We start from the raw sequence: 21,685 nt of genomic DNA, 5'->3' as shown, positions 1-21,685 counted from the left end.
ATACTAATAAGGAGAGGCATACACAAAGCACAATCACTAATTCACTATCCACCTTTAAGTATCAGCAACTAATGCAGGAGAGCACACAGATAAATCAGAGCCCAGGGTGAAATCTTTTGCTACCCAGGCAATCGGGCAGGAAGAGGAAAAGGCGAAGCTGAGCGTCAGGGTGAATGCCCTACATGCCATCACATCCAACTCTGCCCCCTGCCCAGCACTTACTTTGCCATCCCCTTTGGGGTTTAGATAAACCACATAATGTCCACCATGATTATCTCCACTGTGAACCAGGACTGCATGAAGAATATAATTTGCAGGGTCCTTAGGATCTGTTTTTTGCAAAAATTCATCGAGTGGTAACTGTTCTGGGAATTCAAACCTATTGAAAAACATTTTAAAAGAAATCCAAGTTTATTAACATGTGAAATAGTTTACCCTTCAGGCTTTACTTATTGCTAGGCGTTCTAATTTACTGACTCATCTTTATTTGGACAAGGAAGTATCAATGTGACTCAGGAGGCCCCTGAAAGATTTCTAAGGTAGCTTCTATTCATTAGAACAAGTTAATTCTCCATACAGCAGTACAAAATTTGAAGTTAGGTAGATGGAAATGCTTCTACATGCACTGAGATGCCTAACAGAATTTTAAGCTGAGGGTATTACACAACAACCAGCCTTGTGATGGATACACACCATGACTTTTCTAGGATGTGCGTAATTCCAAATGTTATTAACGAATAGTTCCAGCTGTCCAGGAATCAGACCACAGAGGATATACTGTAGGTTTGGGAAACATGGGAAATTGAATCTGAACAGGGAAGATATGTAAGAAAGGATCCCCTATAACCTTCTGATTTCTAAACACATCCTGAACTCGATTCATTTTTAGATTACCGGGTCCATAAATATTTTAACACAGTCAAAATTAGTCACGAAGAGTGCCTTGAGAGGGGGCCGGCGAGGACTCAGAGGAGAGCGTGTGCACAGAGTCCGAAGGGGCAACTGCCCCGGCACTAGCCCAATGCTGCCCTCAGCAAGTCTGGCTGGGCTGCCAAATGTTCAAAATTCCTAAAGGATGCCAGAAATCTGGGCTTTTACGCGAAATCTCATGATTTTTTTTTAAATGCTGGCAACTAATGCCAATAAAAACAGAAACAAAAGCAAGGTAAGGACCCAATGAAACACCTGAGCAGGGTGGACTTAGTCTACAAGACGCCAGTATGTGAGGTCTGGTGGAGACAGTTCCTTATAGATTCCACAGTGATGGGCAAGAATGAAAGAGCAAAGACCTGGCTGGTGGCAAATAATTTGGATCCCGTCCTCCTTCAAGTTTGATTGGTCAATAACCAACCTCTACCCTGTGCCCAAACTAACCAGGACAAAACTTCTATATTCTAAACCAGGGAAGGTAGTATGTACTACCACTTTTTTTAACCTGGCATTTTAGGAATCTAGAAAACACCTGGAATAAAGCACACACATACATCTACATCATCTTCCTGAAAATTCCAGCATATTCTAGAAGTCAATGCCAACTGAGAGGTTACAAAGTATTGGAGAATCCTATTTAAACAAATACAGCAACATCAAATTCCACTCCTGAGGTAACAGTGACATTCTGGTGAATGCACCCTCCCCTCAGGGACCTCCTCCTGCCACAGTGTGGAGGGGGCTGGTGTTCCCCAAGAGGGAGCTATGGGAGGAGCAGCTTCTGAAATCTCATAAGGGAAATTATCCTTTAAAACCATAGTTCTTGGGATACTGAGGCAGGAGAGAGACCGAAATACATCAGAGTTGAACTGAAAACATAAACAGACGAAATAAAGCACTGGGACTGACCCCCAAGGGCAGGCGATGTTCAATCTTAACTTTCACATCCCACTATAGATTACCTATCATTGATCTTGATATTTTGGTCCGTCTGAGGGTCATACATAAATCTCATCAGCTGTAGATGTAACACTGGTGGCAAAGTTAGGAATTTCACACCTTTCTCTGCTTCCTGAACATTGAAAAAGAAATGCAAGTTTAGTTCAGCCCTACTTAGTCCTTGAAGCAAGGACAGCAATAGTGGTCGGTGAAATCTGGTGGGAGAGGAAGGGGTTTATTAGGTATCCAGCAGGGGTGCTTTTAAACTGTTTAAGAAAAGCCTGGATGGCTCAGTTGGTTAAGTGTCTAACTCTTGATTTGGGTTTCAAACAAGATCTTAGGGTCAGGAGATCCAACCCTGTGTTGGCCGCCATGCTCAGTGGGGAGTCTGCTTGAGATTCTATTTCCCCCTCCCTCTCCCCAGTTCACGCATGCGCACACTCTCTCCCCCAGATAAATAAGTAAGATGTTAAAGAAAACCAAAACCCCAAAGACAAAAAGAGAACCAGGCTTATCAACAGTGAACAAACTGGTGGTTGTCAGAGGGCAGGGGTGGGGGAGGGGTGAAACAAGTGAGGGAGGATCAAGAGATACAAAATTCCAGTTAAAAAATAGGTCACAGATACAAAGTACATTATAGGGACAGAGTCTGGCAACACTGTGCTGTGGTGAGCACTTCCTAATGTATGTAAAACATCAAATCACTATGTGACACACCTGACACTAATATTAATACTGCACATCGATGAGACTGCAATTGAAAAATAAAGGGATGGCCTGGGTGGCTCAGTGGTTGAGTGTCTGCCTTTGGCTTAGGTCATGATCCTGGGTCCTGGGATCGAGGTCCACAGTGGCCTCCCCGCAGGGAGCCTGCTTCTCCCTCTGCCTGTGTCTCTGCTCTCTCTCTGATGAATAAATAAATAAGATCTTTAAAATAAAAAATGTAAAATGTTCTGCTTAGATCATTCTCTCAGGTTTGCCACAGTAGCTTGCATGGGAGAGATTTACTTTGCATTATATTCTGATGCCCAACAACAGGGGAACGGCTAAGCAAACTGGGGCTTAATCACTTGGGGCTGTTTTACACAATCATTAAACACTATGGGAAAGAAATATGAAAAGAACACCAAAAATCATTAATGGGAAAAGCAGAAGCTCAGGACTACAACGACGTGAGATCAGCTGTGCTTACAGACACCTGGCTGGGGCAGCCCCGGTGGCCCAGCGGTTTAGCGCCACCTTTGGCCCGGGGTGTGATCCTGGAGACCCAGGTTCGAGTCCCACATTGGGCTCCCTGCATGGAGCCTGCTTCTTTCTCTCTCCCTCCCTTTCTCTCTCTCTCTGTCATGGATAAATAAAATCTTTAAAACAAAATAAAAAACCAGACACCTGGCTGGAATAAGCACAGGTGCTCAGAGGTAGGGGTCAGGAGGACGCTACTAACCGGCTTCCTTCCCCTGGGCTCTCAGCACCTTCAATTCAGAGCACATGTGGCAGAGTGCACACTGGATGCTTACAGTCCAACCCACTTCCGAAAACTGTCCTCACTCAAGAGCAGCAAGACCCTCACACTAGCAACGTGGCCTCTGTGGAGTGGGATGTGCCCTGCTTCTGAACAAGGCCTCCCCTGGAGGGGACCAACCGACTCCATACCTCCCACAGCCCTGCCCTCACCTCAGCCGACTCTGGTTTCCTCCTGTAAATAACCCTCTGATAACCCAACCACTACCAGACCACGGGGGCTCTCATCATAGCTCAGCTTCCAATTCAGGCCTTCCCTCTGGGGCTGGCTAGGTCCAGTTGAAAGAACTGTCATAGACAAGGTTCTTTGACATCGCATTAGTGTAATTAAGAGGACAAATTATCTTTGGAAAAATGAAAACCCAGGAGCTTCCTGCCACACAAAGGAGTGGCATGGTTTTGATAAACTTTAAAGGACAATAAAAGAATTGTTTCTCTACCATGGTCCCTTGAGGCTACGATTCCAAAATATGTATTGCTCACTCAGACCCCAAACTATCCAGTGTGGACCAAGGCAATTCTTGTGAGTTGACCAAAGTGTTCCCTAAGCGAATCTAGTTGCATGTTTGCAAAGTGACTTTCTGATCCACAACACAGCATCCTGAGCGGCCTAAGCAGAAGAGCAGATCTGTGGCCAACTGCAAAATAGGCACATCAGCGCCACAAACTGTAAATTAGCAAGCTTGGTATGGTAAACACAGGATGGTCTGGGAAATTATAAACTGGCTGAGCCCACGTGTCCAGGTTATGCACCTGCAACACAGACTCTGGATGGCTGCATCTTGGAGGATGCTGCTGACCCACTCATTCGCCTGACTGGCAGGCAGGAACATATCATAGTCCATGTCTCTCCACCCAATTGTGGACTGACCAGTCACCTGTCCATAATGCTCACTGCACTGCCAGAAGCTTAGAGTCCCTGCAAGGCCTTGTGGAAGACAAGCAGGGACACCCTGTGTTCACAGAACAAGCAAGAGAAAACACGCTGCTCATTCTACAAATAAGGATCCTTTAGAAAACTCTCTCATGAATAAATAAATCTTTAAAAGTAAACAAGAAAACTAACTACATCACACATATACGTGCCAAAGTACACCATGAGGCAAAAGCCAGAGCCCGAGCAAATAAGAAAGTCTACAACAACAGGAAGCTGAGGGAAAGTTCCCAGGGACACCAGTGAGGTGAGGAGCAGGGTCTCAGATGCAACAGAGACAACACCACAGAGCACCAGGACAGGGCCTCTCGTGCACCAGGCCCGCCTGAGCAGCTGCACAATCGGAGGCCCCAAAATACAGTGTGTGCACTAAGAAATAAAATCCTTTGAGCTCTAAACTTGAGCAGCACATGAAAGGGTACAAGTAACTGTTTCATCCACAAGTGACACAGAGGATGTGGAAACACAGTGAGTGCCGTGGCGGGTAAGGTGGCACACAGTTCCCACGTTACCTGCAAGCCGTGTTCCCCGGCGTCGTATTTATTGTCACCGTCTAGTTGCTCAACGGCCACGTAATCCACGAATGATTCAAATACTTGAAAGAGAGAAAGAGAAGAAAGTCAACTAATGATTTCACTAAAGTCTTGATGGTGACACCACCGTCCCGATTACTTGGGCCTGCTGGAGGAAAGCGGAGAACCGCAGCTCCTGGCCTCTGCCCGAGACCCACCAACACCCACTGTGACCCTGCCACTGCTCCACAGGAGCCCCAAACCTCTAAGAACACAGACACGGTTTCTTCAGGGTGTTGCAAGTGACAATGTGGAGTCAAATGTTTTATTAACTTTAACATGACCAAGTAACATTAAAGTGCACAGTTTCACCCAAACACTTACCAAAGCTACAATCAAGACAGTACAGGTAGAGAAGGGGAAGGTGGGGACAAGAGGGACAGGCTGGGACAGTAAGTAATAAGATGAATTGGGGCTAAGGACCACATGGGGAGCATGGGGACTAGAGCCGCTAACCTCCTGTTGAGTAAATGAAATTCGCTACGAGATCAGAACTCAAATGCTCTGACACACACACAAAGAGGATGATGTACAGGCATAGATGTGCTCACTAGGATGGAGTGCTCCTTTCATAGTATGTCCAGAAAAATCACAACGCACGCTGTGAATATCTTACAATTTGGTCAACTAAACCACAGTAATGCCAGAGGGTGTGGGGGAGGGTGTAGAATTCGTGCAAGGATGACCCATGTCCCAGAACAAAGAGTCTAAAAACAAATCCACACAGATATGAACACCTGACTGCTGACAAAGTTGCAGAGCAAGGGGAGAAGGTGATGGGTTCACCAGAGACCCACATGCGGAGGATCAGTCTTGACATCCTACCACATGCATACAACCCATTCTGGGGGCAGCCTGGGTGGCTCAGCGGTTTAGTGCCACCTTCAGCCCAGGGCCTGATCCTGGAGACCCGGATCGAGTCCCACGTCGGGCTCCCTGCATGAAGCCTGCTTCTCCCTCTGCCTCTCTCTCTCATAAATAAATAAAATCTTAAAAAAAAAAAAAAAAAAAAACCATTCTGGGTGGATTATGTATAAATAGAAAAGATAAAACAACATCATCTAAGGGAATATCTTATGACTTCAGGGCAGGTGTTCTTAACATAAAAAGCAAAGAACGAAAGGCTTGATTTCACTAAAACTCTGAAATGCCCTTAAAGGAGCAGCACCCCTCAAAGAGTGAACAGAGGTGAGCCCCACATGGGGGAGCGGCTCTACCTGCAGTCAGGCCAGCATCCAGAGTGGGTGTGGAACCCCCCTCCTCCCTGCTCCTGCCCACCTGGCACCCGCTCAACTCTCTCTCCTGCGCTGAACAAGTTTACACCCTGGACCATGGGCGGTACAGGACTGTGAGCCTCAGAGAGCCCTTCAACTGTCCAGCTCACTGTGTGGAAAGAAACCCAAATGGGGCCCTATCTCCTGAGAGCCTGAGGGCCCAAGGCAGCTTGACTCTGTAGCGTACAGAGTGCACAGGAAGATGACAGCAGCAGTTTGTGGAAAGCTCTCCTGGAGCCTTGGGGGGTGGTCATCAGCAAGCAGAGGGATGACATGATCTGAGGCCAGGGGAGGAACCGCCCAGGACAGGATGTCAGTCCCCAGAGCTTACACCTGCCTGACAATGGGGGCTCTGCTCCCTCCAGCCACAGTGAAAAGTCTCCTTGTATGTGAAGCTCCAGGCAGAAGGCCCAGAACGGTGCTGCCCAGCCGTAGGCACCAGTAGCCCCAACTAAACACTGTGGAGCTCCCATCTGACGGCATGAAAACCAGCCTCCAAAGAACTACACCATGTCCAAGTCATCTCAACATGCTCCAGAACAAAGGTCAAGAACATCCAATACCCAATGAGAGAAGAATTACCATAGCAGGCATCCAAGAAGATGCCCAGACATGCAAGGAAGCCGGAAAACAGCCCCCGATGGAGAGAAAAGTAAATCCACAGAAACAGATCCATAAATCACAGGTGACAGAACTGGTCAACTAGGACATTAAGTTACTAGGAACTCTACTCCTGACATTCAAGAAGATATCCCAAAGACTAGCAACCACTTGGAGAGGTGACAAGGTGACTGCCCTTCAGGGGAAGGTATATTAAAGCGGAGACAGCCCCATACTCCCACTATGATGTTCAGCGTGATGAACATGTTCTGAATGGACACCCCCCCTTAGAGCCAACAATTACGCTCAACGTGAACACACAAACAAGTATGGGAGCCGGGCCCAAGAGCGGTGGGGGAGCCTAAAGCCCAACAGCCACACCCTGAAAACCCAAATGTCTATCAAGGAAGGTGTGGTCTGGAAACACCCGTGAATACTCCTCATGTGGAATACTGGAAAGCAGCAAAAACATCACACTATTGCTTCTCTCGTCCATAGGATGTGGAGCACAGGAAATGCAAAACAGAGGCTATATCCAACACGATCTGATCTTTATATTTTAAACATGCAAAAATAACCTGGGGGGGGGGTGTTTTTTTTGGGGGAGGGGGCTGTTAAAAGCCCAAACAGTGGTTTCCTTTGAGAAGAGGTGGTCATGGCCAGGAAGGGCCAACATCTGTGCTGCAAATGCTGAGGTGCCTGACCTGTGTGTGGGCACGAGCCTGTGTGCACGTGGGTAGCTGCACGCCTATCACCTGGGCAATGTTCTCTAGCTGTGCCATATTTCAACAAAAACCACTTGGGGAAATGAAGTATTAAACCAAAACAGAAATTAGCAAAAGGTTGTGCCATGACGTTCAAAACTTACTATTTTTCTTTCCTTTTATACTTAGCTGGATATCGTAATAATCTTCTCTTCTATCAGATCGATAGTCTACTTCTTTGCACTGGATATAGGACTACAAATAAGGAAAATAAGATGGCTTAAGTACTGACTGTCAAAATAGTAGCATTCTTAAATCGTTTAAAATCATTGGTGAAAACTGGTAACCACATACCACCATTTTGCCTCTGAATAATTTAGGTATGGTGCCCTCCACACACGTGCCTTTCATCTTATTCTCCACATTATCAAGCAACTGGAAGAGAAAGTTTTGACTTTAAGAAAATGTTATGCTCAATTAACATACCATAATTTGAAACTTGACTAAGAAATTTCAATGGTCAAAGAAGATCTAGACTATAAATATTATGACCTTTAGCATGCAATTATGAAAACATACAAAGTCTTCTTTCTTGGTTGGATATTTACAAAAATCTCTACATGCAACAGTTGAGATTAACCTCTATACAGCCTTTGGAATGAATTAGTAATCTGTAGTGCCTTTAGAAGCATTTTTTATATTCATTTTACCTCTGTGGAAAAGCATGTAAATTGAGCACTAAACTTAACTCGTATTGGTCCACACCAAGAGATTAATGAGGTTGAGCCTGTCAACAGGATTGACTGGTTTGTCCATGGATATTTAATGAACTGGATTCAATCCAGCTAGTGCTGCAAAAAAGAAAACACACCTTGCCCAGCCAATCACCTTGAATAACCATTTCATGTTGTGTCTGTGTGTCTGTGTGTGTGTCTGTGTGTGTGTCTCTGGTTACAACTGGAAGGACGGGATTTTGCTAGTGCCTAAAGATGGTTCTGGGGAGAATCACCTGTACAGATGGCTGCTCAGTTAGAACTTTTGTGCCCAGGAGTCTGGACGCTACAGAGTAACAATGGAAGTACTATTCTACAGCGAAGCAGAGAGCTCAAGAGCTTGGGACAGCTACCTAAGCTGATCTGTGGTTCCTCGGATTAGTAACTCAGGCAGATGTACCAACTCAACAAATTCAAACGATGCTACTACCTATTGCTACTGAAATCCAAGTTTCCCCTCATACTGCCCTCTCCAACAATTTTCTTTTCAAGCTTTCTGGCTTGAAAATGAGACAGATGCTGCCTCTCCTTCCTGGCCTGGTTGTGTCCCGAGAAAGGATGAGCGCATCTGAGTTGCACTGGCGTGAAGCAGGCCTGAGCTTTGACTCGGTTACCACTTCTGAGAGTGCTTCACAACAGCCAATGTTAAGGAGTGCAGGATTACAGCGCAGAACTTACCACTCGACACAGCTCTTGAACGTCGTGCTGCATGAAGCTATCTAAAGTTTCCCACCTTGGAAAGAGAAAAGGAACGTTTATATTTAAATTTCCAAATTTCAAGTAAGAACAAATTAGGCAACTCAGACTTAAAAAGGTAAACTGGGGGGGGGAAAAAGGTAAACTGCATACTCGGCCATTATTCTTCAATTCATTTTTTGAGATTATTTATTTTGGGGGGCCCAGATTAAAAGATATATTGGATTTTATCAGGCCACCAACATCTTCACAGCTTTGTCCTGTTCTGAACACCCTGCTGTGTGTGAGAGGATGCTGTCAGGTGGAGAATCAGGTCTCAAGCAAAACTCTGAAAAGAGCCTTTATGTCCCAACAGGACAAAGCAAAAATATGGTGATAAAAACACTCAGATGGACTTAAAACTTAAATGCCTACACTACACTCTGGATTCTCCTACTATGCGCTCTTTATTCTTCCTTGCAGAAGGAAGCAGAACAGAAAGGCAGATATCCGATACATACCCGAAGGACTTCGTTAGCTTTTTTGTTCCTACAGGCTTATCGCTGTGCTGTAATTCGTAGAACACTCTTTGTAATGCTAAGGGGACGCTTTTGGATGAATCATCACCCTCTGTTGGCATCATGTACACAGCCTAAAATAATTGATTAAGAAATAAAAATGGAATTTTATGTGAAAGTAACATTTCTAGTATCACAATGGCTATGGTAGTTGGTTGGGCTTCTAACTATCCCCCAAAATAGGTCAGGAAGTTTTTTTTTTTTTTAAATCATGAAAGTCTTGAGAGGCAATATAAAAAAAATACAAGAAAGTAAAAAGGAATTTAAAAATTACCCACGGCTCACCATCCAAAGAGAACCACTTTGAGTTCATACCTCTTGGAGCAACACTTTTTAGCTTAACATTACTTGTGAACAGAAGATGTGATAAGACCTAAGTGCCACTGTAATGATCCACATCCAGCTGTCCCCACACCATCCTGTCGGGGCAGCTACGGTGCTGTGCCGATGGAACAGGAGAAGCCAGCAGATCAGCCAGCAGCCCCCCCATGACCAGGAGTACATGTTGTCTGTACTGCTCCATGCTGTTCACACGGCATTCCTAAAGGACAGACGACTAGCTAGGACAGACGACTAGCTACACTGGATGCAAGGGACATCTGTGGTTTCTATTAGAATTCTCATGAATGTTAAGTTTTACCTGTAAGTGAAAACTACACTTCATAGCCAGGGGCTTTTCAATTCAGATTGGATGTAAAACTTCCCAAATGTCCCTACTAATGGCTTTCATATTTAAAAAAAAAAAAAAAAAAAGAACAACTTTATCATGGGGCTACAGAGCCTGCCAAAGCTAGGTCTGTTAGCCGGCAAACGTCTGATCACCCAAGTTAGCTTTATGAGCTTCCACACGCTGGAAGTGGGGCCCCTCTCTGGAGACAGCACTGTGGTACTGGGAGAGACACGGCAAAGCTGGGGGGCAGGACTCTCTGCCTGACCCTCAGTACTTGAGCAAAAGGGTGGGTGGAAGGTTGAGGGAGAGAAATACCATCCATTTACCTTTCGTAGTTGATTTGTGAAAAATAAAGTCTGCAGCAGGCTGTTCATGTAACAAGTCGCTCCCTGATTCTTTAAACCGACATAGCCCGTGTGCTTCTTTGAATCCCACCTACAAGATCAGTTCGAGGTTGAGGGAAAACCGCACAGGACACCTCCTCGCTTCTGCAGTGTGTGTGGAGTGTTCTGGTGAGACGCCGGCGTGTGGCCGACACCGCACTGCTGTGCACCATCACCTCTCTCCCACCATCCTGACACAGGAATGACGGCCACGCACCCCGCCATGGCAGAAACTCACCGCCAGGCCCCCAGGGCGCCAGGGGCACCAGGGCCAGGAGTTCTTAGCACGGTCATGGGCCCTGTCTGCCCAAGTGCACGAACCCGGTGCTGGAGGAAGCAGCTTAATGCTGCCTTTTCCCAAGATCACCGCTCACAGGCAGTCATTGAATCCTATCAGACTGGCTCTCAGTGTGGTCCCACTGCATGTGTACTGGCTCCCAGTGTGGAGTCAGCATGAAATGCCAACAGATGAAACCTGTCTTTTCTGCAGTCATACACATAAAGCAGAGACAGGCACATACACTGGGCCAAGTTAGTTTGGGCTTCTCAACTCCTAGTGCCTTTTCCCTAGTCTACGGTGGGGGTTGCTGAGGAGAAGAGATACATAGTCTCAGAGTTAGCAGCCCTCACTACTCGCTGCCCCCATCGTAACAATAAGCCAGAGAGAATGCCAGTTGAAACCACCCCCTTCCCCATCTCCCTCTGTACATAATGCAAAGACACAAACACATTTGCCATCAAGTGTTAGCAACATTAGAGATGTTTATTGTTGGTTGCGGTCAGGGTCAATAGTACTTCCAGGGGTTACTCCATGACCTTGCTGACACGCTCACATGTGCCAAAGTGCCCTGGTTAAAGTGTGTGGGTGGGTGTGTGCACCTATCCATGGATAATTTTAAGAATTGGCAGGAAAATCTAAGAATCCTACGTTATAGAGGTTATTTTAAAAACCATAATCAAAGATTTAGATGATAATGGTTGAATAGGTTTTGGTAAGATTAAAGTAAAAATCTGTTTTGATTGGGAAGGCTGAAAAACCCAATCCACTTTTTTAGTCAAAAGAAGTATATCATAAACAGAGGAAAGGTTTTCAAAATGGGGGCGGGGAGCGCCCTCACAAAACATTTAGTTTCTTGCTTTTGCCCCCACTCCTGACATCTGAATATAGTTTGAACTCTGAAAAGGCTAGTCAAGAAAAGCTCGATTCCTCCCGAACACACTCCGGGACCACACCAACCAGGACCCGGACCAAGTAACAGCTGCTTCTCGGCAGCCCCACGGCTCTCTGCCCCGGTCTGTCCAGGTCATCCCACACACGCACTCCTGCCAGAGCAGAGCCACATGAAGACAAAGTGACGTGGGCAAGAAACTGGCACCTGCTGCTCAATTTCTTCCCAGATTGCACTTGACGGCCTCACCCCCGGGTCTCGAAGTCAGTAGGGCCCCACAGCCTGATTCCAGCTTTCGGCTCAGCCTCCACACCTTCTGGATGTGCTGCCCAACCCCACACTTCCCTGCCGGTGTCTCTGCTCCTGTTGCTCTCTCTGGTCCCAATCCCTTACCCTCCCCGTGACAAGTAACCCAAGCCCATGCTTCCTGTAGGGCCGGACACTGCTCGGGCACACAGACCGGTCACCACAGAGGCATAATCGCTTCTCTTGCGGGTCCTCCGACCTCGGCTCCACCTCACTCACCACCTCCAACCCATCATTCCTCCTCTGCTTCCTCATCATACCCACCACTCCCAGACCTTCATATCCCTGCCTTCTTCAAAATAAAACCAGGGTGTTTCCTCTGTAGTTATTTACGAACTGGCATGAACTTCCTCCGTCCCACCAGTCTGAACATTCTTTGAGGACAGAAACCTGTGGCTGTCTTGCAAACCACAATCACATTCCTAGTGCACAGCAATGTCTGGCAGACAGAACCCACTCCATAAACTATGCCAGGCGAAGGGGCGAAGGTGAAGTTGGCAGACACAGCTGGGTATCCCCCATATGTGTGCCAAGGGGCAAGCGCAGAGAGGGTGCGTATCTGTTAAGTATATGCATCTGTTAACATGCTAGTGCGTCTTTCACCACAGCAGAGAAGGCATTTCTTAATAGCACCCAATTAAAGAAAAACTTACGCAACTCCATGGGGAGCATCCGCCTGTACAAAGACTTCAAAAGTAACTTTGTCATCATCTATAAATCCTTTCTCAGGATCAGTCACTTCCTATAAAAAATAAGAATATCCAACTTGCATGAGAACACACGAATGCCCACTTCATTCCAGAGACAATAACCCTGGTGCCCTCTACTTAGAGGAAAACATTACTTTTTCTAACCCTCAAATTGTGCTAATTTTGCAGTGTTTTGATTTGCATTAACTAGCGTCCTCTGAACAAAATCAGTAAGAGCCTGGTTCCTGTAGGAGGCATGCGGGAGGCAATGGGGGCTCGTCGCCAGGGCACGGCCTTGAGGCATGGGTCCCGAGGCATCAGTCCCGCTTTCCAGAGCAAGGGCTTGCAGAGGTTCTGAAGAACCCACGCTGGAGAACCAAGAATTGAGGAGGTTCCCCGAAACTATGCCTCACTTGGGGGCCCCACCAATGCTGCCTTGTTGGCTGCTTAAAAATCTCAGCTAGCAAACTGGAGAAAACACGTTTTCGGACACCTGTCCCACTTAGGAAGCACACGTTTTGATTCTAGAATGAAGAGAAGGCTCTGAAGAGTGAAGGACTTGGGAAGACGGAGTAATGCTCAGATCATTCTGCGTAAATACTTGGTTACTTACGCTCCAGGCCATGAAATTGGAAAACCCCCAATCATTCTCCTTGTGGAAGAACAAGTGGCTAATGCGTCGGCTGAACGACTTCTCATCGTCTCTGTAATTTATTATCTTCAGCACAGCTTGCGCATGGCAAGACCACGACCTGTTCAAAGAAAATCTAAGCCTCAGTTGACCTATTTAACTAATGTTTGTACTTTTAAAATCACAGCACACAAAAATGCCCACATTTTTCTTTTTTCTCTTTTATTTTTTGGGAGGGGCACATTTACCTTTAATGGAGAAAGCATCTAAAAGGGTTTGGGGTGCCCCTATGCCATCTGTAGTGTCGTGACCTATGGTCTTATTTCCTTAAAAAGTTTTAAATCAGGTGTTTTTTTAAATTGGTCTCAATAAAAAAGAAATTTCTGCATTTTAGATACTGGTCTTTAGATTCTGTGAGTGACTAGTTTCCTGATCACATGGTAGTTTTAGGATCTGATCAGGGTGTTAGGTGAAAAGAAGAGAACGAAAAGATGAAGGCCATGCCGTCCAAGAGCCCCCTCTCACACAGGTTCTGGGGCAGGGCTGTGCTGGGCACCAAATCCCAGCCGCAGAAGTGTCCCACTACTGTCAAGTTGGGCACAGATCACAAAAGGGCCTCTAGAGCAGTATTTGAAAACCAAAAAGATCCGGCCCTCTAAAGGTCCGCTAAGGACCTGGTGCTAAAGGAGAACTGCCCAGAAGCAACATGGCAAGACAGCTCCGAATCCATGTCAGCGAAGACGCGCGCGGCTCAGCGGAAAGAGCCTATGTTGGCATTTCTGCTGCTGCGGGCGCAGGCCGCCTGTACTGCACACAGACAGCTCACTGTTCTCCCAAACTACTGTCAGGCTAAAGTTATCTGTCAGACTACAGTGTAGCCCAAATACTCACCAGAAATCAGATCATAATGTGAACATGGGAAGAAAAATTTTAACCTACATACAGGCCCTGGCAGCAGCACATAATCACCTGTGCACTTCTTATATAGTCACGTAAAAAAAAAACAAGGAAATGCACTATGTTCCCTGGAGCCTGGACAGAGCAGCGAGGGCCAGAGCCCTTGGGAAACAGCCTTCATGAATGCTCCAAAGGGCCTCAGTCTGGGGGTGACTGGACAGACGTGGGCCAAGAAAGCAGCCTTCTCATGGGCTCCTCGACATGGAATGAGAAGGACAATGGGGGACAAGTGATCCGGGACCCTCTCAAACCATATCAACTAAGCTTCTGATAGATGCTGAACAGTGACAGTTTTTAATTAAGGGAAGAATTAAACTTTTGAGAATGAATCAATAGGTAGAAAATGTGAAGCCTCTAATCTTTGGTTTCATCTGAATAAAGGGACCATGGAGACTTTTCTCAATTTGAAGACATTTTATTGCACACTTCTTTTTAAAAAATTATAGGAACAAAACAATTTTCTTAAAATAAGCTGGAGAGGCTCATGTTATAAAGCCCTCAAAGGTTTTGATTTCAACTTTCTGATTTAACACAGAGGAACTGGTTAACACACTGAAGGGGAAGCTGCAGGACCTGAGGGATCTTCCTTAACTACAGTTGTCCTCTCAGGCAGTTTCTGGGAGGACGGGAAAGCCCTCAATCCAGCGGTGAGCCAGGCCACATGGGCCCCAATTCCATGTTCCACGGGCTGGTAGATTCTAAAACGTGAACTTTGTGTTTTTAGTTGCAACACACACCTTTTCTAGTTTGGATAGAATACCTACCAGTGAATTTTAAAGAGGGAAATGTATTTCACCGAATGTAATATCAAAAGGGCTATGCAGAGGCAGCAAGGAAATTCAAAACTGTTAAGTTCAGAGAGGCCGATCAGATCGGGCCTCCGATCGATCGCGTAGCGTAACTATTTGTGGGTTTGTAATCGCATCATTTAAACTGTCTTACGTGGAATCAGATTCAGCATTGCACTGGAGAAAGAATCCTACGCTTTTTTGGTGTGGTCTGTCTGGATAAAAGCGTGGCATCACCATAATCTTCCATGGCAGATTTCGCACAAAACACGGAGGGCTAAGGACCGACTCACTCAGTCTGCTGAAGCGCTCCACAGTGAACTGAAACGTGGCCTCGGAGCGCCAACTCGTGTCTGCAAGAAAAGGCCACATCAGTCACAGGGCTTGGACATTGGGAGACAGCACCGACAGCCGTGGGACACCGCGTGGGACCACCACCAACTGCGGGCGACCCAATTGCGAGAGCCTGACTCTGAGGGAAGTGCCGATGAGCTAGAACAGTGAGGTGACACACAGCTTCTGGGTGAGTGAAATCCCAAACCCAGAGGGCTAACACACACCTGCCGGCTCTCCTCAATCCCACAGTTGGGTAAGAACTCATCTACTCTACTCTGGCAATTCCCGAGTCCTCCTTGGTGAGCAGACGGGCTTGGCAGAGGAGGCCTGGAGCAGCTCGGGTGACATCTGCTCCCCTGTGCCGGGCTGGGGTGGGCCGGAGTGGGCCTGGGTGTTAGGCCATCGGGTGGGCCCCGAGAGGAGCAGTGAGGGGCCATGCACTCGCGGTGCAGAGGGAGCAGTGCCCCAGCCACTCCTGCTGCAGGGGAGCACTGTTTGAGACACAAATCTGGCTAAGAAGTGAGCCCCCAAATAAATGTTAACTTCATCAGTCCACAATTTTTGTGAAATACCAGCCTGGACTCCCTAAGGAGGATTAACTTAAAGAGAAAGAAATTGGTATTCTTATCCACATGAATCGTCAAAATTGTTAAATTTACTCAACAAGACGTGAAGGCCAATTTAAGGAATTAAGGTTTCCTCCAGTAGAAAGTGATGTATTGATATGATGCCTCTCTTAGCAGACTTTCAATTAAAAGTCACACTTTCGTATTTCACCTCTGACTGACGGTGACTATTCATTTACAAGTGACACTGGCTGCTGATTAGCCCTGACAACCCCAGCAGTGTCCAGATGGATGCTTCTCAAAGTCATGTGAAGGAGCAGCCCTCCCCAGGTCACCGCGCCAATCTTACCGGCTGGCACTTTTATAAAACATCAGGAAGCTGCTACAACGAGGTCAAACTTCTATACAAGTCTCTAAATGCTTGCTCTCCGTTTCAGTACCTATCTGATTGCAGAAGGGCTACAGTTCACAGGGTGGCAGGGGGCCAGGAGCCACATCTCAAAGAGACACAGTAGGTCTCCAGAATATATGGTACATGGAAGGCATTTTGTGGCTTGGCATCTCTCATCCCCAGGCTACTGAAGCACCTAGGGGGACTCTCAGGCTTGAGGTAAGAGCACGTTAAGCAGAACATACTGCCCTCCTTCATTCTTCGGTCTCCAAACTTCCCCAAGACAACCAGGTGCTCAGGATAAGGGCTTCTCGGGGGGTATGGAAATTCCTTATGTTTGTGACTATCTGAATTTGCTTTTAAGAAAAACATGTCCATCAATCCTCATGAGAGGGTAGTATTCTTTACCAAAGAAATAAGAACCAAAAGTAAGCTTGAGAGTTTGGCACTGACCCCTTCTTTCAACATTCTTTATCCCCAATTTTTCTGTTACATGTAGCCCTGCTCATGTAGAGCTACAGCCCCTCAGAAACAAGGGCTGCTCAGGAGGTGTGAGTCCTACCTAAGAGATGCAGCATGTACTCAAGCTTCATTAAGTGGTAGGTATGACCTCAACCCCTTTGAGGGGCAAAAAGATAGAAAAGGCAAGAGATAGGTTCAAGGTCATGTCTTAGACTGGCTTAGCCACTATTTCACAGACTCAAATCACATGTGAGCAGCATTTCAATTCTGTAAGGTAGGCAAGTGCAGATGTACTCCCACTTTACAGATGAGGAAACTGAGGCTTGCTGAAGCTAAGTGGTTTATCTTATCTGAGGTGTTTCACAAAATGAGCACAGCAGGTTTCAGGACCTGAGATCTGTGGCACCTTAACAGTGAGTGACCTTGCCTCTGGTAAGTAAAATGTCATATCCCAGAGTTTAATATCCCCCAAAAGCAGATCTCAATAAAACTGGTCCTCTTTTTTGGGGACCAGAGAACTGCAATTAACCAAATAAAAATCACCTCAGGGCATGTACTCATGAGATCCTAAAGTGTTCAGTGTTCCCAAGTTCTGCCTCTCTTCTAACTCACCCATTTGTTTTCAGATACAATTCCACTCTCTGTACGATTACATTTTTACAGACAAAAGTCAAAGCCCATCAGAAATGCTTTTTTGTTCTACCCCACTTCAGTCAAATTCCAAAATTAATCTTAAATATCAAATAGGCTCAAACAAAACTCAGCATGGTACCGAATCCACAAGATGGCAGGCCCTTCCTTCAGAGGCAGAGAGATGTTCAGGGGCCCATGCCTGGCACCATCCTGCCTCACAGAGCTCAGCTCACACAAATGGATTTATATACTAGATGTGAGATTCCACCTCATATTCAAGGCACACCCTTAGGACAGACTTACTTCTGAAAAATGCCAACCAGGACATTTAACATGAGATTTCATGCGAATAAAAATGTCACCTTATGGCTCTCAACTCTTTTTAAACTAATTACATAAATGAAAAATAACATTATATACCAAAAGGTCAAGACAGGAGGGCCTACAAAAAAGCAGAGCAGACTTGAAACCTATCTTTGGCAGAAAGACCTGGCCTGATCACACTCCCGTGAGGAATTACGGGAGCCATAAACATCTTTGCCCAAGAAAAGAGATAAAAGGTACTCCAAGATCCTATTTTTGCAACTTCCCTGTGTCTATATATAATTACTTCAAAATTAAAAAAAAAAATTAAAGCAGTACACTTGAGATTCTGAAGGATGCCCCACATCCTGCAGAATTAGTGTTTCATCCAAACAGAGACTCTATAACCTGCCTGAATGCTGAATTTAGTGCATTGCTCCATGCCTCTTTTTATTGTCAAGGACAGGATGAGGAGTTTCTGCTACCTGCGGTCACCATACATCCTCAACATGAAAACTTGGTTACCCTTCACCTCCACTCTTGCCCTTACAGAGCAGCGTCCACCATGCCCTTTGTACTCCAACCTTATCTTCCCAGGGCAAAGGCCAATGTACCAGACTAGGATCCAGTTGCATGAAAAAGGTAGAGGAAGATACAATCTTTTGTTTTAAATCAGAAGATTAGCCTAAAGAGTCCCCAAATGGCGCTCTTGCAGTTAATTTTATCAAACCTCAATTTTTTATTCTTTGCAAGTCCTAGTTGGCCCTCAGAAATTACTTTTGTTTCATGGGTACCGACAATCTACATTTGCAGAGGCTGCATTTACTCTAAAACTTCTCTCATCATTATCTAAGGAAAACCTGAGTAAGAAACCAAAATCAAAGTAGCATAGGTAAGTGCAACCAGAAAACGACTCTGACTCTTGCTCATAATTCCATTAATAGGACTTTTAAATACGGCTCTATCTCAACCAAATTCCTGCCTGTGCTGTCAGCTACTTAACTTTTGTAGAGAAAATGCCCTCCCAAAAAAGGCCCTTCTACCCAGTAGATATAAGCCTAATCCAATATTTCCCAGATTGCATGCCCTATTTTTACAATGTCAAAAGCAGATTCAGCAAAGGGGGTTCAGTGTTCGGGAATCACTAACAAAACGAGTCTTTTGGAAAAAGATTTTAAGGTATGGACAGTCCAGAGAAGCTCCATGATATGGACATTTGCTTGACCCAACACCGCTCCAACTTCCTAGACCACTGAATACTTCTCATCACATGCTAACATCCCACAGAAAAGAGTTTCAAAATACCTATTGGGATTGGGAAAATGCTGCCCTAAACTAAGGCTTCTACTCCTAGAAGCAGAACAATCTCCCTTCCATCCCCTTATCATCATAGAGAGACAATCATTTCACTCTCCTAGCCTGGGCCTTTCAAAAGACACCTAAAATCCCAAATCAGGAAGGAATACAGTGCCACTGAAGACCACTCTGCTTTGTCCTATAATGCCTTTTACCCGTCTGGTAACTCACTATGGGAGTATTTTCACTTTTAGGTTCTATGGTTTGGCAGTATTACTTATTATACTGATTTAGTAAAAATTGCCTCAAAAGGAAAGAGGTTTTATGTATATTATAATCTCCTAACAGTGGTTCTCAAGTGAGGCAATCTGGACCCCCAGAGACACCTGGCTGTGTCCAGAGACATTTCTGGTTGTCGGGACTGCAGGGAGTGGGCATGACTGCAGGGATGACACTGGCATCTGATCACACTAGAACAGACCCCTAAAACCAAGAATGATGCGCCCAAAAAGGCAACAGTGCCAAGGTAGAGAAACCCTGCCCTTTATCTACATCTGTGCCTCATCCCAAGCCTTCCCCCCCAAAAAAAACACGTGCAGAAATATTCGTTTAGAATTGCTCTGTGGAACTAGACAGGGAGCTCTCTGCCTGGGGTAAGCCAGTTACTGCTCAAGTGACTGGAAGCCCTCTCTGATTCACACCGGGCCCACCGGGCCTGGCTGCACCTTCCCAACTGCACTCTCTGAATCACTTTTGGCATCTCCGGTGTCTGAAATGAAACCAAGAGCCCAGCAACCAAAGAGACCACACCCACACCGTTGCCCTTGATCTACGGTGGGAAGCGCACTCCACAGGTAACAAAGCAGCGGGGTTTAGACCACGCCTCTTTACCTTCCTCAGATATTGCCTCAGCCAGCTGCCAGGGGGTAAACCGCACTGTGAGAGAACTCTCAACTACGGCTGCAGTTTCTCATGGAGGCTGAACTTTTGGCAGGAGGTCTGAACAGCAGTCCTTCTGGTGGCGCAGCCCGGGACTGATGGTTCCTTTCAATTGCCCCGTTACTCCCCTGGGAAGGACACAACCCTCATGAGGATTGATGGACAGGCTTTTGACAGAACATGGTTTTATATTACACTGCAAGATTCCAGGGACTGCATAAAGCGATTACTGGCTGCTACCGACTCACGATTTTGACCTTGCAAATAAATGTACAGGTCACCTATCTGATAAATTATATAGAAGAAATGGCCTCAAAAGAAAGTGATTTCCTGGGCACAAAATGTCCATGCATATACCTCTGCATACACGTTTGGCACAGAAGATATAGACCAAAAGTTAGTGTGGGAGAATGAAACCCAAAGCTCGATTCTAATTTCACACCTAATGGGAACAGGGAAGAATTACCAGCTACAGACAACTACAGTAAGAATGCAATGGAAACCCAAGTTCCAATGTCTAGAAGTATCTTGCTGCAAATAAAAAGGAAAGGAGAGTAAGATACACTTGTTCTGAACACTAACAGTGGCTGGGAAATTGCAACCCTGAGTAAATCCCCATCTGCTACAAACTTCTGTATTTAAACCTTCTTGCCTAGGCTGGGGAGAACCACCTTACCCTGAAATAAGCAGGTAATCTTTAAATTCAAATCCAAAACGGGCTCCTAAATTTTCTTCAGATATAGACCTCCTGAAAACTAGCTATGCCTAAGAAACTCAGAAGTACTCAAGGAAGAAATGTGTTTCTGATTGTTTTCTGCCCAATGCAAGTAAACAAACCACATGTACTCACCATCCTCCATATCTTCCTCTGTGTTGTTGTGCCCATCACTCATGGCTACATTCCCGTTGATAACAGGGTTTTGAGTAATTCTTGGTGGGTCATCTGTGTCTCCAGCTTTAAAAAAAAAAAAGAAAAAGAAAAAGAAATTCCATGGTTTTTACCTTTAGGTCTTGAATTAAATAAATAAAAACATATTTGTACTTCTGACGATTTCTAGTCACTAATATGATCCAAATGTGCCATAATGAACATGCCCTATCCCAAAAGGTATTTACTAATATGTTTACTACGAATTTTCATTGCTTTCAAAATGCTAAATGGGACACGAACAACCAGTATACCACATTTGCTCCATTTGCAATGATATTTTGAAATAGGCTTCCTACTCATTAAAACTCAACCCCAAGGGGCACCTGGGTTAGTCAGTGAAGTGTCTGCCTTCAGCTCAGGTCAAGCTCCCTGCTCAGCAGGGACGCCGCTTCTCCCCTTCCCACTGTTCCTCTCCCCACTCATGCGCGCGCGCTCTCTCTCAAATAAATAAAATACTTTTAAAAATAAAAATAAAACTCAATCCTAGAAAAAACATGGTTAACTAAATACATACAGAGCAACGTGCAATGGAACTTTCTACCACATGTTAATGCTTTAAAACAGCAAAAAACTGTGAGTCCTAAAGTGCCATTGGACAATTATTGTAGTAACTGAAGTATAAATCCATGCAAAAACCAGAATGGGGGAGTTGGGGCAGAAGGTGTGTGAAAGGGGGTCCCTAGGAGGATTAAGAAGCACATAAAAAGATGTGTTACAGATTTCTAAATGCTTGCT

General features: G+C 45.6%; 1 protein-coding gene across 2 annotated transcripts in view; it reads right to left on the bottom strand.

Annotated features, from left to right (window-relative positions):
* Positions 1–21,685, bottom strand: part of USP7 (ubiquitin specific peptidase 7) — a 63,540-nt gene that overhangs the window by 11,166 nt on the left and 30,689 nt on the right. The window contains exons 2-13 of one of the 2 annotated variants that reach the window (XM_072753880.1): positions 20,870–20,974; positions 15,248–15,446; positions 13,331–13,469; positions 12,682–12,770; positions 10,497–10,605; positions 9,444–9,574; positions 8,926–8,980; positions 7,829–7,909; positions 7,639–7,729; positions 4,837–4,919; positions 1,893–2,002; positions 223–379 (exon numbers count right to left, since the gene is read on the bottom strand). In XM_072753880.1, coding sequence (XP_072609981.1) covers positions 223–379; positions 1,893–2,002; positions 4,837–4,919; positions 7,639–7,729; positions 7,829–7,909; positions 8,926–8,980; positions 9,444–9,574; positions 10,497–10,605; positions 12,682–12,770; positions 13,331–13,469; positions 15,248–15,446; positions 20,870–20,974 — 1,349 coding nt within the window. Of the gene's footprint in view, positions 1–222; positions 380–1,892; positions 2,003–4,836; positions 4,920–7,638; positions 7,730–7,828; positions 7,910–8,925; positions 8,981–9,443; positions 9,575–10,496; positions 10,606–12,681; positions 12,771–13,330; positions 13,470–15,247; positions 15,447–19,971; positions 20,148–20,869; positions 20,975–21,685 lie in introns of those variants that run through there. The other variant, XM_026003100.2, reaches the window with a different exon arrangement.

Source organism: Vulpes vulpes, chromosome 3 (genome assembly GCF_048418805.1).
Source record: "Vulpes vulpes isolate BD-2025 chromosome 3, VulVul3, whole genome shotgun sequence".
NCBI classification, from domain to species: domain Eukaryota; kingdom Metazoa; phylum Chordata; class Mammalia; order Carnivora; family Canidae; genus Vulpes; species Vulpes vulpes.
Note: the sequence above shows the minus strand (reverse complement) of the source record. Positions and strands in the feature narration are given on the sequence as shown.